Source organism: Atractosteus spatula, chromosome 5 (assembly GCF_055471065.1).
Source record: "Atractosteus spatula isolate fAtrSpa1 chromosome 5, fAtrSpa1.hap1, whole genome shotgun sequence".
NCBI lineage: Eukaryota > Metazoa > Chordata > Actinopteri > Semionotiformes > Lepisosteidae > Atractosteus > Atractosteus spatula.
The window spans coordinates 62,652,187-62,670,763 of NC_142710.1; the positions used below are offsets into that span (position 1 = coordinate 62,652,187).

The 18,577-nt window shown below is 36.7% G+C and overlaps 2 protein-coding genes across 2 annotated transcripts in view; one reads left to right on the forward strand and one right to left on the reverse strand.

Moving 5' to 3' along the window:
* Positions 1–14,035, reverse strand: part of nup210 (nucleoporin 210) — a 39,846-nt gene extending 25,811 nt beyond the window's left edge. The window contains exons 1-12 of the mRNA XM_088917343.1: positions 13,293–14,035; positions 10,505–10,641; positions 9,674–9,805; positions 8,726–8,822; positions 7,675–7,825; positions 6,660–6,792; positions 6,053–6,211; positions 5,574–5,642; positions 4,820–4,926; positions 3,830–3,970; positions 3,339–3,476; positions 2,163–2,318 (exon numbers count right to left, since the gene is read on the reverse strand). Of these exons, the coding sequence (XP_088773469.1) occupies positions 2,163–2,318; positions 3,339–3,476; positions 3,830–3,970; positions 4,820–4,926; positions 5,574–5,642; positions 6,053–6,211; positions 6,660–6,792; positions 7,675–7,825; positions 8,726–8,822; positions 9,674–9,805; positions 10,505–10,641; positions 13,293–13,459 (1,587 nt within the window). The 5' untranslated portion in view covers positions 13,460–14,035. The remainder of the gene's footprint in view (positions 1–2,162; positions 2,319–3,338; positions 3,477–3,829; positions 3,971–4,819; positions 4,927–5,573; positions 5,643–6,052; positions 6,212–6,659; positions 6,793–7,674; positions 7,826–8,725; positions 8,823–9,673; positions 9,806–10,504; positions 10,642–13,292) is intronic.
* Positions 14,036–16,063: 2,028 nt separating this feature from the next.
* Positions 16,064–18,577, forward strand: part of hdac11 (histone deacetylase 11) — a 29,693-nt gene continuing 27,179 nt past the window's right edge. The window contains exon 1 of the mRNA XM_088917564.1: positions 16,064–16,287. The gene's annotated coding sequence lies outside the window, so the exon portion shown is untranslated. The remainder of the gene's footprint in view (positions 16,288–18,577) is intronic.

Below are 18,577 nucleotides of genomic sequence, written 5' to 3' on the forward strand. Positions count from 1 at the left end.
AAGTGGAAAAATTATTTGGTTAGCATATGTTTTGTTGATGGCTTTAATGAGGCACACATTTAAGTCATGTTATATTCTCAGGTTCAGAACACTGTTGATCCAGCCTTTATTGATCTGAGCATTTTGAGATGGCAGTATTTCATTGTATCCAGCTTTTTGTCATTCAGATTTAAATAGTCTTTTTTTCCCCCATCTCCGAGGCCCCTGCTAAACTTTCACTTTACAACTAGAGACTACAACTTTAAAACCAATATTAAAAGTAATAAAAAGGTTAATAAAGTGTTTTGACAATATGGAGAAATGCCACGTGAAGTATTGACGATTTTACAGTTTTAAAACAACTTTGCTAAAGCATGCAGGAAACTTGCTCTTAAGAGCAGACAAAGTCAGCATTCTGGACCCAATTTTGCAGTCCACAGTTTAGGCCTGTGGTAGAAAATGAGTATGCTTGCTATCAATCCTGTCACTCACAGTTAATGTCTCACTACATCTGCTGTGCTGAACTCTGTTGTTTCCCACTTACTAAAACAAATTCAATTTTTGCCACCACAGTTAGTATAGCATTCTTTCTTAGCTACTCCAAGGGTCAAATAAAACTGAATTTATGATGTCTGGGCAATCCAATTGCTATTTAACAATTTAACATTAAATCTTAATCAAACCACCTCCATAATCAGGTATTGAAATGTGAGAATATGGATTACTATAGTAATCCATAAATGAAATCTTACTTAAAACAAGATTCACAGTAATTATTATACTGATCAGTTTTAATGAAATATTTTCACATACATTTGCATTAGGTAATTGCTTCTCTCTGCAGCAGAACAGATGGATCATAGCATTTTCACAAAACAGGCAGTAATTGAAAACTTTCTCTAGATAATAAAAAATACTTTTAACCATCTGTAAAACAGCCACAGGACACACAATTTGACCATATGGTGCTGCATCAGGGTTATAGTCCAAGAAAAAAACCTGTATTATTTTAAACAATTTTTTAAACTTTACATTATAAAACAGCCTTGCTAAAAACAGACAACACAGAGTCTTTAGAGAAAATCTTCCTGTTGCAAAAATGATACAATATAAGGATGTTTCAATAACTTTTTAATTTGAATTTTGGAAATCTTTTCTCTTTTCATTTTCTAGCGAGCAACTATAATACCAGCAAGGGGTCAATATGTCAGACTGAGGCAAATCCCAAAATTTCTCTTTCTCCAACACCGACACATGGCTGAGTCCAGGCTACTAAGCCCACTCATTAACCGTTAGAATGAACTGTCCAGGACATTCCCATCCTTGGATTTACTTCCCTTAACAGAAAAAAACCTGAGCTCATCTCTTATCATCCTTTAATCTGCCAACTTCCTGTATTCAGAATGTTCCTCGGCCAGCAATGAAAACTGAACTTTCCTGAAAAGGCAGAAGTCCAGGAATAATAATAGACTGCAAGTTACTTTGTGTTCCTGTGTGTAACCGATACTGTCTCTGCGTGCATGTTTCTTGTGATTTAACGAAGGACTTTCAAAAATGGTAACAAAGCTATTTCCTCAAAATTTACAGTACACGGAAGACCCCAACATCCAACACAGTACTGCTGTAGCTCTCGGACATGTCACACTTTCCCGAAGTAAAACAAATCCAAACTTAATCCATATAGAATATTACACAGATTGGAAACATTTGTTTTAGGTGATAGGCACCAGAACCCACAGACACAACCCAGTAACAAGCTGCCCTATGAATGCCATTGCAGCACTGGGCTTCTTCCAAGACACAACTTGATGAGACTTATAGATCATTAAAGCTAGAAGCCCCATCACAAGATTTTTTTTAACTTCTTTATATTGAATGCACTAGTATAACTCCAAGAATTCATGTGTTACAAACACAAGAGCAGTTACCAATGAGGGGAGGTGGCCCATCCAGCCCATTGGTAGTTTGTAGCTAGCTGAGCCAATTGTCAAATCCAGTTGTTTCATGATGGAGGCCAAGGGATCAACTTCAACAAGGGTGTTTCCCTTATTCCATACTCCAACAGGGGTAAGTCCCTTGCAGGCAAACAAGATGGTTCCAATGGCCTCCTTGCACTTGTAACCTTCCCTATGTTATTAAAAGGATTAAATGGAAGGCACCTATGGAACATGCACGGGACTCACCTTCATCTTTCCATAATGTAGAGGATTCTGTACATCATGTGCCTGAATAACACTGACACCCACATCGCTGACAGTCGTCATAACTCCTTTGACAGTCACTGTTGCAACATCTTGGTTGGATGAGGACCAGGTAAAATTTCCACTCCCTCCATCTGCCTTTTGCACACGGGATTAAAACAGAACACAAAAGATGTCACTACAATAATGTGTTCTGCTACAAACAGCATATAGAGACAGATGGGTGTAAAAGCAGTTCTTGTGCAGCAAAGCAAGACCATAGGATGACAAGAATATACTACATAATATTAACCACATACAGTAAGTACGTAATAAAGGGAGCAGTGCTGCTAATCATTATTAATTCAGAGTTATAGAACCAGCCCTTCAAGGAGAGGACACATTAAATACTCCCAATGCAGAGTGTGGGGTGCTCAAACACTTCCCCGTTTTTACTTAATACTGTTAATTCTACCCCTTTTTTAATTGCAGTGAGGGAAAAAGATCTGCTTCCTTCCATTTTACAAAAGACTGAAACACAAAATTGTGAATGCCTCCCAACAAATGACAAAAGTTGAATTTTATATTTTGAATATGAAATGTAAAGGATTCAGCAGTCTGCACTGGAGATGTTTATGAAATCGCACACTTTCCTGTCCTATTCCTTTTGTTTTGCATTTAAAAAGACTGTAAAATCTGATCGAATGGCTTACAGCCATGTCCTGTGTTGTCGAAAAAGGATTTAGACAGAGACAATACATATACAATAGAACTCATCTTAGTGGAGGATTTGTTTATAGCAGTTTATAGATTAAAACTTCACTGTCACTCAAACAGGGGATGTTTGTTATTCTCATGTCAGTCAGTAAATATCCAGTGTTACTTTATTTATACAGTCTCCTGCCCTAAAGCACATTAAGTGATAATCCTAAATCTTTCTGCAACATTTATTTCTTCAATTTTAGGATATACAGCCTGAGAGCCCTCCTATAATGGCTTCCAAACACTTTGTAAATCATAGCTGTGGCATAACTCATTATAAAGGAGTATTTATTCTTGCTCATTTATGATGCTGCGCATCATGTAATCTAGCCACATGGGTAATCTTAAAAATGATATCAATGCATTGATAAGACCCAGAAGACTTTAATTGCATTAACGTCGACATTTAATAAATACCTTTATTGTGTACTGGTACGCTCCTATTTTGGGTTGCCATGGGAATGTTAAAATTCTTGGAGTAAGAACTATGGGATTATAAATTTCGACATCCTGTTGGTTACGGACTGGAATGGAAAAAACATGAACACCACCATCCTGAAAGAGAAAATCAGTCATGTTATTGAAACAAATAAAAGAAACGTTCTGGTTTAATTTTCAATTCCTTATTTTTTCCCCAATATACAGAGACTAAAAGAGTCATTTAAAAACACTGGCAATAAGGACATCTCAAAATAATTTTCTACTTATTTACCATATCAAAACGTTCTATTTGGACATTTTGAACAACATATGGTTTTAAAGGTGCACATTTCTTTAAATATGTAGTATGATTTTGAAAACTGCCAGTTTGAGCCTCTAATGAAAAATGGCTTGAGCAGCCCTAAGATTCCTGAAGGCTCCTTTATTTCGTTACTACAATGGTCCAAAATGATTGCAGATTGACTCACCTGATCCACAACAGATGTAAGTGCAGCATCTATTACAGTTTGGCCCTTTTGCAGAGCCTTCACACGATGATATGAACCATTGAAGGAGGACTCTAAAATCTTAAAGTACGCCTTTGGAAAGACTGCCTCAATCCGGATGTTCTAGAAACAATGAGATCAATCAAATGTGTGGGTCTTACCGCAAAAGATTATTTAAATCTTTAAAATTCCAATTTAGATATTCCCAGCACTTATAGAAAGAATTAATTGTGTTCCCTGAGCGATATTATAAAGAGTTTCCGTTTTGAGGTTCCTTGATGAATAGGATACAAATACAGCTAGAACTAACAACAGGGTCTTCTTCAATACACTGTATCTGTGAAGCTGTGAATAATTTAAGAACTACACACCCATTGCCTGACAAATTTGAAAAAAATTAACCTTTAAATACAACTGCAAAAACCTTTACCTCTGCACGTTGGAAGCAATAAACAGCACATTTTGACCACAAATAGATTTTGTAGCTCCTTATAGTTACAAACCAGATTCTCTCCAATTCCATCTAGAATGTCACTGACTCACTAATCTAATGCACTACATAGCCTTACTTGAATTTTTCTTTCTTTTAACATCTAGACCTGTTTACCTTTTTTGTACTGAAAAATAAAGATCATGGTGCTGTGTTTAGTATCAAATTTGGAGGAAAATGATGGCACTAAATTGTTACTGGCATGTTTCAGTTTGGAAAAAATAGTTATTTTTAAAAACTGCTTATCTTCAAATCAGAGATTCACAACTCCAGTCACAGGACTCCCAAACCCTGCATGTTTTACAGATCATCCAATCATCACCACTATAAGAGCTGGGTGAGAGCTGTTAAGCTGCTCAAATTGAGCCAATGATTAGTTTGACAGGATCACCAAGAGCCAAACTGGAATGAAAGGTTGTTGACAAAACAGCACCTCTTGCATTGTAGCTGGGCACCCCTGTTGTGAATAAAAAGCAACTCACATCTGACAAATGGACCTTATTGCTTGATTTGTCAAATACTTCAATGAGAATTTCATATGTCCTTCCCGTTTCAAGGACCCATCTGTCTCCTGGATGGATTTTAAACCCTGTTAAAAGTAAAAAAAAACAAAGCCAAATCACTGATAATGCATGAAGAAACACATCGGTAAATCAGAAGGCCATTCAGCCTACCTTACTCTTTCATTGCAATTTAAATGGGGATCCCTATAGCGGTAATCAGCTAAAATCCCAAATCATTAAAAGAAACTATTCTTGAAGGGATGGTCTGATCAAATGATTAGCACTAAGGTCAATATCATTAAAGCTGAGCTCAAAGGCAAAAAATAAAGTAAAACCTCCACAGAGTATTCTTTAATGTACTTCCAAAACTGTCAGCGAGTGATTTTAGTTTAACTGTTGAAAAATAGTGCCAGCTCAATTTAACATGGAGCTCTGTAACAGCAGCATCAAAACCGCATTACTGCATTCAAGCTGCAACCCAGAAAATTGAATTTGAGAGTTTTCACCAGATATCAGCCCATCTGAGAAAGAAAAATAAAACATTGTACAAATATTTAGAAGAGCATTTGAAAATGTATTGATTTGAATTGAGTTTTTATATTTTTGAAAACACTACTCACAGTAGGACCACCTGGGAAATAGTCCACATTCGCACTGATGCCCCGAAGGTACATAAATGTTTATAACAGGCTATTGAAAGCCCCTCTAAATCTAAAAGAAATCAGTTACGAACCTAAATATCCTGGCTCCACAACATACAACGTGCTGTTTGGCAATCTAGATGCTCCCTGCATACGAAGACCTGTTCAAACCCTCCGTCAAGGACAAATTCAAATGAGACGGAAGAAAAAGAAAATGCCATATGGTCCATATTTTCAGCTGGATTCTTTTAAAATTAAAATGTCAACTCTAATTTCAATGCACTGTATGGCACCCCCATCCCCAAAACTACAAATTTCTGGAACCAAAGTTTTATGCTTTTAAAATTGCTATGATTCCCTGCCAGCTCACTGCTCACAGCTACACTTGTTGATGGATGCTGCCGTCAACTTTAATAAAAATGTTAGTCGATGTTGTAAAGTTTAAAATATCATCGGCACTGCCACCGATTCTGCAGGATCCAGAGATTCTATAAGCATGTAGGATCTGACGTGGAAGCACAAGGTGGGAAGTCATTTAAAAAAAAGAAGGCAACCAATGTCTGAAGGATACTCTTGTGGTCAAGAACTATGTTGGTCTGTCCACGCTGGAGCGCTGTTACAGTCGATGTTGCTCTGTCCAGTTTTGCCACAGGGATCCTCACATCTCCATCTGGTCCTAAGATGCTGTTCTGCAGCTGCAGTTCATACTGATCACATGGCATCACTAACTCTGTCAAGAAGATGACAACCACACAGTAAGAAAAGGCTGTTGTATTTCCCCAGAAAAATAATTCAGAGTAAATTGGTCGTGAACAATTGATCTCCCAACAATGCAAGACCATTAAGACTGCAACCAACTGATGATACTAAATCCAGTTAACCATGACAAAGTGCATTAAGATGAAATACACCTATATAGGTTACAGTAAGTATAATTTCCATAGCTGTAGACCGTCAAAATGATTTAAAATAAGTAAAATCTGTGAATCACAATAAACCACTTACATCTTCAACAATTTCATAAAAGTTTTATTGGGAAGGTCTTTTTTGCAACAGATTCCTGATACTCATTATACATGTTAACCTGGAGAGATAAAAGGATCTAAAATCCTAATTAAGGATTAATCCTTAGCTTCATTTAACCAGTATCCTAAAGATATAAAAAGCAGCAAACTGACCTGTAATCTTCCCCTGACGAATCTTCTGTACCCTATATTGAATAGAAGTACCCACAAGTAAGTAAATATCGTACGCCGGGTTCAAAAGTATGTTTTCTAGGATTAAGAGTCTGACTTCTGCAGCTGGCACATTCTGTAAGAGAAATATGTATCACAAGTCAAAACGGGTACATTTTCTTACTTGAAGAGTAATGAGCAGTGTATTGCAGCATTCTGTAGTTCTACAGAATTTCACTGTAAATCGAATATAGTATCTAAACAGTGTCATGCTACCTCAAACTTATATTAACATCAAAGGTAACAGAAGCTGAGCTCAGTCATTCCCTTTTACTGTGCATGAAAGGCATTCATGATCCAGAACAGAATGCCATGTAAGTCTTCAGTTCTTCGGCATCACAGACCTAGCAGGTGAGGTGCCAGAACTATTTTGCAGTTGATGTAAGGGTTTTTGTTACCATCATGGTTTCTGGAGAATGCTGCCTAGAAATACGATTAGGCAGGGTAGCAGTCTGCTACCTTAACCTTCCAGACAGCCACATCTTTATCTACTCGAAATAACAAAGCTACATGAAATAGTAAACATCAGGGTACATTATGGTGTTTGACGAGCTGAAAAGTGTTATAACAGCTAAAACAAAGAAAAGCATATGTGATGAGTAAACATTTGAAGCACCAAACTATACAGGTCAAGGCAAAAAAGTGAAGGCTCTCAATTCCTGGGGTACCTATTAAAGTGTGTCAATCTAACCATGTCATTGTAACAACCTTGCAGAAGATCTTAATGCAGAAGACAAAAGCCCCCAGATTTATAGGTCCTTATCTAACATTCATTAAGAATTGAAAACAGATTAAAGTATGGTCCTCATATTCAAATTGTCCCCTGGGGGCTTTATGTCTGAGTGACAATTTTGCATGCAGATGCTACAGTACATCAATTATATTGTACATTGTATCACGGAGCAAAACAATTATGTGGATTTTATGATGACATACACCACACACCCCAATGACATACCTTGTACAATGACTCCTGTATTTTCGCTTTTATTTTGGAATTTCCAGTTTTTATTCCCGACACCAAAATAATATCTCCTTGCTTGCCCACTTTCTCCATCTCTGAAATGTAGGCTGGAGGAGTATATGTAGATTCTGAGAACTTGAGTACCCTAGGAGAAGAAATGAATGTATAATACAGTTTACTTTTTAAACCTTAGAATACCTCTTTAAAATAAAATACTAGCATAAGAGATTAGGTGTCTGTTAAAGTACAGTATGGACTTCAGGAATCTTCAGGAATGGCACATAACTGAAGCACTGCAATGTAACTACCATCAGATATAATGTAGAATACGTTTTTATGAATGAAGTTACAGATGAAGAGACTCTGCAAACAGTTTTTCTCATTTTCCCCAAACACATTAGAAAGTCGAGTCGATACACACGGTCAGCGGTTTTTTGTCACACATTACAGTTTTCAACATTAATTTTTTCTGAGGCCAAATGAATTTGGTTATAAATCTGAAGCACCTATTTGTGCAATCCTTGCAAATTTCAAGCATTAGAATTCCAAGGATAGATGCATTCTATTAGCTAAGTGGGTACAGACACTGTTGTACAACATGTATCATGCAAAAAGGAGACGCTCAATTGCATCTTGTTTGTCAAGTTTGTGGTTGATCTGCTTATATTTTTAAAGTAAAACAACTTTCAATTAATCTTGTGCAGACATCACTTGAATAAGTATTACTGTTGCATTTCTAAAATGTCCCAATATATAACAAATTAACTTTTTAAAAATGAACAATCATGTCTGCTTTAAAATTTTTGCAATTGAACTGCTTATCAAATAATCAATATTTATTGCAAAAATCCAATTTTAAAACAAAGAAACATACCTAGAACACAGACCGTCATGAAATGTCATTGAATGACACGTGGGTCATGGACAGTTAAAGGCAATGAACACTTAAGACTTGTTTTTTATAGTTCATGTTTTCCGGATAACTGTTCTGGAGCACCAGGAGCAATAAGTTGACTTAATAAATCACAGAGCTTGTGGGACTTACCGCAATGCATTATAGGAATCTGAGAAGCTAGCAGTGTCTGCATCTTTTACTATGGACCAGTCAAAAACCAGCCCTGCCAATGTACTGAAAGTATTTCCTGAAAAAATATACAAGAACAACAGTATTTTCAATTTTTTGTAGTCAGTGATCAGGAAAAACAAATGCAGAACTACAACAGCTAAATGTGCTTAGTCACAGAAACATTATGCTGCTCTATGTATTAGCAACAAAAATGCAATGTCATTTTTCAATAAAAAACTGTTCCACATCTGAACTTATTTATTCAGCATTTAACTGCCAAAAATGTGTTTTTAATAGATTTGGACTTCCAAGTGTAATTTATTTCCATGCATTCTTTACTAGCTTAACTGGTTTGGTGAACGTCCAATATAAACCATGAGCCAATACATAACTAAACACAGAACCACATGGTTATTATCGAATTACGCAAACAAGTGATTCTGGATATTATCTTAGGGTCTAGAAGCTCTAAAATACTTAAGATTAAAACAACAAATGGATTAACCAAAAAGCCACAGGTAGTTTATACTATAGTAAAAGGGATTATTCTTGCCTTCAGCTATGGTTTCTTAAAGTCAATCAAAGGCTGAAAATATCCTGTAATGCATTCTACATTATTTTATGATGCGTTTCCTATTCTACACTTTAAATACTGAACACAGAACCCAACAGTAAATATATTCAAGTATTGTCAAGACCTGTTAAACAACATCAAAGGCACTACATAAAAGTTAAATCCTAATTAGTATTAAATGACAAAATAAGGAAGCTCAAGTGTTTTAACCAAGATCCTCAGACTCTGACTAATGAACTTTGGGTTAACATGCCTGTATTTTCACCTTCACATTTTAAAATACGTAATACTTGGAAAGGGCAAGGATTAGATTCTGTTCAGAAAATACGATCAACTAAGTAGTAGATACTGACCTTCAGAGTCCAGTGCATGAATCCTCAGTTCTAAGGGAGAATCTTCCAAGTGTAGTTCTCGAGTGGTTGAGACAATCTGAATTTCACTAATAACATCCACAATAGCATCACAGCGTAGGACTTGACCAGTCACTTGATGGAAGATGGAAGGAGTAAAACGTTAATTAAAAGTTTACCTACTTTGATACTGCAGATCTGCTGTTTGCACTTGGTTTTGTCATGGTGTGACGAAAAGCAGATGGCCTGAAGGTATATGCCTGGCAAAACACAAGGCAATTCTGCCTCACCTTTGCTAATAAGAGGGTGGCCGTGGTGAGTAGAGTTGATTAAATACAGTCCTATTCAACTTGGTGGGAGTAAAAAAATTACATACATTTGAATAAATTAAGAGTGATTGTGAGTGGAAATCTGTATGCTCTTTCCATGTTCGCACAGGATCCCCTTGGAGGCTCCTATTTCCTCTGTCAGTCCAAAGACATACTGCCAAGTTAACCGTCTTCAGTAAAACTGGTCCATAGGGATGCAAACAGAATTAACATACATTTGCTTTAGTTTTTTTCCCCCAATCGGCACCATCAGAACACTCACTTTTTTTGCTTGCTAGCCATTTGCTTGCTAACCACCCAAACAATAACATGTGGCAGCACGGGGTCGCGCAGGCTGATGGTGTCATCAATGTTAGACGTTATGACGAAACGCCGGGGCACGAAAATAAGATACGTTACTTTACAGTTAGACAATTAAGGGGACAGCCGTCGTAAGTGTGAGTGGTCGTAAGTCGAGGACTGCCTGTACACTGGAATCTTAGCATTTAATTCACCGTTAACTTACAAACATCCTCCGCAATAATAATACTGGTGAGTCTGGTAAGCTGGGAGGAGCGTGCCTGCAGGATGGCTCTTTGGGAACAGTGGCGTTCATCGAGATCAACAGCATCAATACTGGCTACCTCCGGTCTGGTGGAAGACCTGCATGAAGAACATCTAAATCACGACCAAGCACAAACAAAGCTGGCCAAAAGCAGATCAGCTCTGAAGTGCCCTGTAGGATCCTTACTGCAAAATTCAAGGTGAATTCTTAGCCTAAGAATAGACTCAACTTGTTATTGTTAATCCATTTGTGCAACTGGTACTTTAATGTGTCACTGCAGACATCAGAGGCATGGGCATGTATCCCTGGAGTATCATCTTAAATTAATTGACCTAATTTACCTAGAAAAAGAACCATCTTCCCAAAAAACTTGCCTAGCTGCTGCAGCAAAAATGAATGCAGATTAGCCATTATTAATGCAGCTTTCAATTTAAAATCTTCCATACCCAATGCTGGATGGAACGGCATTTTAATTACCTGTGACGCCAAGACTGAGTTTAAATGAATTAGACTGCAAATTGAACATGAAAAGAAAGTGATTACAGCAGCTTTTTGCAAATCAGATTAGAAAGGTAGCTCTTCAAACGGTGATGACCAGCTCTTGTTTATAGAGGTTGTTCACAACTCATTTTCAGTTAAACAGCCGTGAGACCATAACAAACAGAAATTAAAATCAATGACTGAGGGGCTCAGAGCCACCGACATTTGTCCAATATGCATGATTCTGAAAGCTTTGACTCATAAAGCTAGTTGTATATGCAAAAATATCTGATTAAATGGTAAAAGCGGAGCAAAGCATAAAGACATATGTTGAAATACAGTACAGACTACGAGAAAATTGCAATTGTAATTAGAAATGTATTGAAAATAGTAATTCGAGTTTGCCATATAACCACATGCACCAAAGACAACAAGATGACCTAAACTAGTCTACCTATAAAATATGTTCATCTTGATGTTTGGGCATATACAGGATGAACTCAAAAAGGAAAAGCAGGAAATAGCATTGACTTACTCAAAAAAGTGAAACACACACCAGAGGACGCAAGACTAAACTCTATGGAAATGCATTTAAAACTCGGAACAGGATGCACTTCTTTATGCAAAGCATTGTGGGAGTACGGAACAATCTACCCATCCACAATAGTGAAGACAATATTCTGGCTTCTTTCAAGAAAAAAAGCTGGAAGATATCCGTGCAGCAATTAGCTACTAACTAGCAAATGGTCTAGATGGGCCAAATGGCCTGCGCTCATACAAATGTTCACATAAGGCATTTTGTTAAAACTACAACCTTAAGACATGACAACTATCATGTTCAAAATTTGTGGGTCAATTTGAAAATCAATTTATAGGAACAATGTGCTTTTAGTAATGCAAATGACAGAAATTGCAAGAATCCCAATAAATCTTAAAGGAAACCTGAAAATGCTCTTTGTTGCTTAATGTACCCTCTGGGTTTTAATACAGTCTGCATCAAAGAAATAACAAAACTCATCCCTTTCTTCCCCAAAGAGAAGGTTTCTCTAATGTGCTTTCTTGAAAAACTTATCGACTGTAAATTTGGTACATTAACTGCTTTATGTCCCACAAATTAAATTTGTGACTTAGAATGATTTCCATAATTGCCTCAGCCTTTTCTTTTACCAGATGTACGTCATTTGCAGACATAATCTGGAACTCTGTCTTCCCTGTGCAGCTAGCCAATTTCAATTTATAAATTGGGTCTTTGCAGAGTGTAAGAATATGGAAGTTAATCTGTGTGCTGCCAATAAGGAAAAATGATTTTAGGATCTACAATAGGTTGCTGTAAATTATATGACTGTCATAAGGTAGCTACAAATGCAGCAAAAAAAAGACATCAGTAGCTCATAAATGCTGCAGGCATAATGTTTAAAACCTCCTTAAAAAAATGTCTTGAAGACTTTATCAGACAAACACGCTGTTGTCAGCCTGGGTGCATTCAGGTTTCCTGCACCACATGTGCTGTGAAACATTATCAGCTTGGATTTAATTAACTTCTGTATCAATTGGAGCATATCCATACAGCACAGGCATACTCTCCAGGAAACAACAAAAGCGCCTCTCGCAGATGCTTATACATTTAGAACCTCACTCTGCCACACAAACTGTCTCAATTCAAATACAACTGAAGGACAACATTTTTTCACTCTAATTTTTACTAAAAGGTTAAGGACAACACTCAGCAGTCTGTGGAGGTGTGGTGCTCACCTTATATATATTGCAAGTCTATTAATAAACTACAGTAAACAAAATGACATTAAAATTTAATGGTTTCATAAGTGTAAGTCTATACAGCTTAATATGACAAAAGAGACAGCTGAGCAGTAGTAGGGGAGGGCAGTAATGGAAATATTATCATTAAATTAGAGTGTACACTGAATGACTGCTTTCGACCTTGGTTTTATCTGTATTATCTGTAGCTCAAAGAAAGGCGCCTATGGTACTTAAATAAAACCTTGTCACAAAAAAAGCCCAATAAAAAGTTGATTCATGAATGTTACCGCACCTGGAAATGAATATGACTAAATAGAATTTCAACCGGCATTTCTCAGGGTACTTTTTCTACAAAATGTCTTAAACCTTTACATTACTTGCTGTTGACCATAAATAGCAGTGAACACCAGTCTCTGCCTGGGTTCATACAGTAACGTCCCACGTGTTTCCTGTCCCCAAAGAACAGCTTTAGGCTTCATTTTCGATTTTCTTTTCAAAAATTCAAACTTACCATCTGTAACATCCTTCAGTTGCTTCCAAGGTAAAATTTATTTTGGTGCTTCTGGCTAAAGGCAACAAGACCTTTGGGATATTCAATTTAGAGGCACTCGAACAAAATATCGGATCATAAAATAAAACCATTAACACAATCAATGAAAGTACCGTTGCACTCGCCATTTCCTTTTTTTTTCTAAAGTGCTTTTTTGCTTTAAATAAAAGCACAACGTTAACGGACCACGCGGCGCGATATGATCTTTATACATAAAAAGAAGTTTAAAAGCTAAACTATTCTATACAAAAAAACACAAATCAAAGTACCCAATTCCAAAATCTAGTTCGAGGCCATTGCCCTATGCTTTATGTTAAATTCATGGTGCTGTCCTGTGCAAAATGCTGCACATGTTCCACGATTACAGAAAAGGTGAACTAAGCGCACAAAGTTCTTTCAAGCGCGTAATCCCTTTTTAAAGATACAAGTCCAGTTCAATAGGCTACAAACTTTCAATATAGAGAAACAGCATGGAGAGCTACTGCATGACTCAGTTGGTGTCCGTTTCAGGTGTTTCAAAGCATTTCCACAAACAGGAAATGCAGCAAGATTTATCTTCCTATCTTCTAAAGAAATGTCCACCCGACGCTACTGCATACACAAAAAGGTATTTTAAATAACTGCATTATTAATTTTTAAACATATAACATAAGAAACACCCGCCATTCGCAGCTATTCGAGCAACGTCACGAACGACGGCAGACGGCAGTCGTTTTACACGCAAGAGGGAGGAGGAAAGGTCGTGTTACAAGAAACTGCGCCTTAAAGGCGCAGGAGGCTTTGGATCCTTTTGCACTAATGACATTATTTTCGCATTTCTTTTCTGTTCAGTGTACTGTTTCCATTCCAATACGGGATTTAAGTGAACCCGTCGAATTCACGACATACGCCTTTGAATTCAATTTGGAAGACGAGAGCCCCGTGAAGTTCACCAAGCAATTTGCCGCTATCTGGTTTCCACCGGAGCTACCCAATTAAATCCAGTTCTCCTTGTCCTTAGATGTTAGTTTGTGCTCTCCGTTTTTTGCCCACCCCACAATCTGTCACATTGTCTTTAAAGACCCTGCAGGTCTCCCATACTGTTACCCTATACAGATAATTAGGCTTAAGACTGTATGCTGGAGTGTGCGTAATTCTCCGCTAAAATGCATTACTAGACAATCCCGTTTAAAATTAGATATAAATGTAGCTATTGAATCTTCGGGGATTGTTTTCAGATTAACCCATGGAGTTACGTCTCGTGTAAAATTATTCCAAGGTTGCAAGTCTCCTTCAGAAAGAAATAGCCTGCCCTTTGAAAAACTTCGAATACACGGCCTGTAGGAAGCATTTCACTCTATTCTTTGTTTAGATTTATTTAATCTAGATGTAAAACGTGCACGTTTTACTTGGTACATAATTCAGATACTGACTGTTAGATACCGATCTTGAAGAAACAGCCAGTGAAACGGATTTTTTATGTCTTGTCGTTGTCCTCTCTACACAATCAGTGGAACCAGTCATCCTGGTTTCTCATCCTCCCCCTTCCCTCTGGTAAGCGTTATAGGGGCATAAAGGCACGAATCTCCAGATTCAGAGGCAGGCGGACAGTTTTGTCTCTGTATCATTGTACTTGTGCATCTGACAAAAACTGAAGTGAACTCATTATTAATGACCACTGCTTAATATAAATCCAAAGATGTAACGTTTAAATTATGGACATTAAATTAAGTAATTTAGAATATTGTGTACAATGGTGATCGGTACGTTACAAAACTGATATTGCTGGTTTGGAAAGAGCACGGGAAAGAACTACTACATTAATTGGTGGTATTAAAGGCGTATTATAGTCAGGTTGAAAAAACATAGTTTTCCAGTTCTTACTCTTGAGCAAAAGAGGTTGTATTGAAAACACCCCTGACAATATGTATTTTTTTCAATTAACTATTCCAACATCATTAGTGAAAAAAAAAATTAACTTCAAGTTAAGAGCAAGGACTTTGCCCGTGGATAGGAATCTCTACATTGCACATAGGGTAGTGGGTGTCTGGAACAAATTATTGGTGAAGATGATACCTTTGGGATCATTCGGGAAAAGGCTGGATGAAGAGCTATTTAAATGTTTTTATATTCTGTGTGAGAACGTTCAGGTATTAATAATGTAAGTATTTACAAGAGGCATCATGAACAACCAAATAGGTAATTGCTTTCTCTTTATCTCGCTTATAAAGTATTGTACTGCATAATGAACTTCACTTACTGTTTTATTCGGAATCATCATAAATAATCTATTTGCACAAATTACGCGACTCGGTACTCAGGCGTTATATAATTCAGGGACTATATGATCGTGACAAAAAAAAGACATTGTGCCTTTCAATTAATGGAACACAAAAAAAAACTACAGTGGCATGAGCTTTATTACTGCATTACCTGAAATATAACTCTTTACAAACCCCAGGCTGTGTAACTCATTTTTAGTAACTTAAAAATCATATAACATCCGCTGATGTAAACCAATGTCAATTGCACACGACAAAACAACGAAACACAGAACACCTCCTGGAAATATATCTGCGTAGAAAAAAAACAAAACGGTTGCAATGCTCTGTACTGAGCAGGGATACGCGTTATACAAATCAAACGGCTTCAGGTAAGAGTATGTGCGGTTTTTGCGTAAAAGCCAATAAATTCAACCGGACAGCACTTAAGACTTGGAAATGTTCCTTGTTTCTTCCGCTCCCTGTGGAGGAGCACAGGTGACGTAGGAGCGTTCTGCGTACTAGCTCATCACAACACTGATGAATTTGGGAAAGGGAGTTGGTTGGGTATCATTCCTCGGTTAAGTGATACACGCTAATTTAAGCGATTTACATAGACCACGCACGTTAATCTTGTTTCGGGGGGCCAACATAGCGTGTGGCAACACTAAGTCGACTTGCTATACTCAGCACCAATAATGAAAAAATGTGGACAGGTGAGTTGAACTGTGTTTCGTATTCGCACACGAAGCAGGTGAGAAGGCCGACTATGCAATAAGGTATGGCATTTGCTTGTGGTGTAGAGCTTTTAACGGAAGAGTGTAATAATTAATAAATACATAGAACACCACGATAACATTGAATAAATCGAATAATATAGTTGCAGAAGCCCCTTTTCTTATTTAGATTAATACGCATGCGTGTGAATTGCAAAGCCCTCCGGGTATTGTAGTTCATTTGATTTTTTTTTTCCCCCCCTAGAGATTTGAGTGGATTCAGTGCCTCAGTAAACTGTTTCATAGATCGCCATGTTCTTATATTTAGTAAAAGGATGGCATATTTACAAAAGCAAATATGAGTAAGGGTGCTTGTTAAGAGTAGAAAGAATAGGGCAAATGCCTTTGCTTTTATAATGACACCTAAACTAGATAACCATTTTTTTCTATTTTTTGCACACAATCACAACCGCTCAGATTTATTTTCAGCCACAGAGTGAAAATACTAGAATAATAAACTTCTTGACAAATTTAACCAGTATCAGCCAAAAATTCTTTAAAACCCCAATACCTGTGAAAACCTTAGACTGCAGGTTGTTTATATTGTACATTACATTTTGCTACCCTGTGGTGTTGATTGCTTTTGAAATAAAGTTCTGCAGTTTACCATCAATGCTATTCTTGTCATTTAATTCCTCACCCTTTCACACAACCAGATGTTTTCTGCACAACTGCTATCGTATCAGAAAGCATTTTGAATGGAATAGTTGGTCACGTTCCTCTTGAACAGATTAATAGAATGAAGTATATGAGCATAGTCTTGATGTTGGCTTGTCTTCTTAAACATCTCTAGGCAGATTAAATTTTAATATCATGAATCTATTATGGAAATTGATTTTTTTCTTCTCAAGGTCAGAGAAATAGGGCAGGTGTAGAGTATGGAGCGTGTCTGAGGAACAGATGACAGTGAGCTTTTTCTTATGAAGCACTGTAATACTTCTCACAACAATGAACAAACATTTTGTATTGAAAGAAGGGGTAGAGGAGACTTTGTATGTACAGAATTATATTGAAAGCCTTAAAGGTTTGAATTCTGTAAGAATCTGTTAGCTGAGAAATACACTAACAGGTTTTTAATTATTTTATTAGCTGATGCAATGTCACTTTTTTATTTTGCTATGTTAATTTCTGTGGTACTCAGTTTCTCATCATAGTCTGAAAGTTGTCAAAATTAAAAGCTCGCTCTTAGGTATTTATTTGTATACAAAATTAAGCTGAGTAATGTGGTGTGTCACCCTTTTGAAAAGACAGCATGTGCACATCAAATGTATGTATGTCTCTATGGAACCAGGCGCTGTAGATATGGAATATTTTAAAAGAGAAGTATGTTGTAAATAGGACATTCAACGTCAAGGCTGATATTTGCAATTGCATATTTTTAAGATGAGTCCTTCAAAAATGCACAAAAACATAACATTCCAGAATTTGCTGCATAAACATTATAAAGTAAACTGGGTTTATGAGGCCTAATCTCTTGAGTTGTCTAAATGCTTTTAGGGTAGATTTGATACATTACTTGTGTAAAATTTCATATGTTCAGTAATATGTTCAGATCAGTGATTGTCATTTTGAATGACAAATAACTTTTGGCTTTTTAAATGTGATGGTATGTTTAAAATATATGAATATTTGCAAATCATTCATTTCTGTATTTTATTGGTATGGGTTAAAATCACCAAGTGTAATAAACCTCTGTTAATGGATTGGGATTCAAAGGGGTATTTTACAGTCTTGTAAAAATGGTTTGGATTTGACAGTGTGACTTCAGAACCCCTCAACTTTTGTGCTGTTTCCTAAATTAGCATAAGTTGTAGATCTGATCATTTTCAAGAGTTTGAAGAGATGAATCAATGCACAAGCTGTGAGTGGGGGGAAAAAGCCTGGAAGCTCCATCGTTAATTTAGACAAGAAACAGCCACGTAGTCCACATTGCTCTGATTGATTGCCTGCACTGAAGTTGTTTATTCATTGCCATTTGGATTTCAGAATTGGAACCTCTTCCTTTATTAATGTGACGTTTTCATCTCCAATATGCTTATTGATTGGCAGGGATGTTTTTGGAGAAAGTTTTTATAGTGCATGCATAATAGATTGCTTTTGATTTTTTTAATTGTTCCAGAAACTCTTACTATATATTAACCTCTAGTGAATTTGAATTTTGGAGGTTTTATGATAAGACTTAAAATCTAACCAGATGTAGTTCAACAAACAAACAAACAAACTGGTTTTA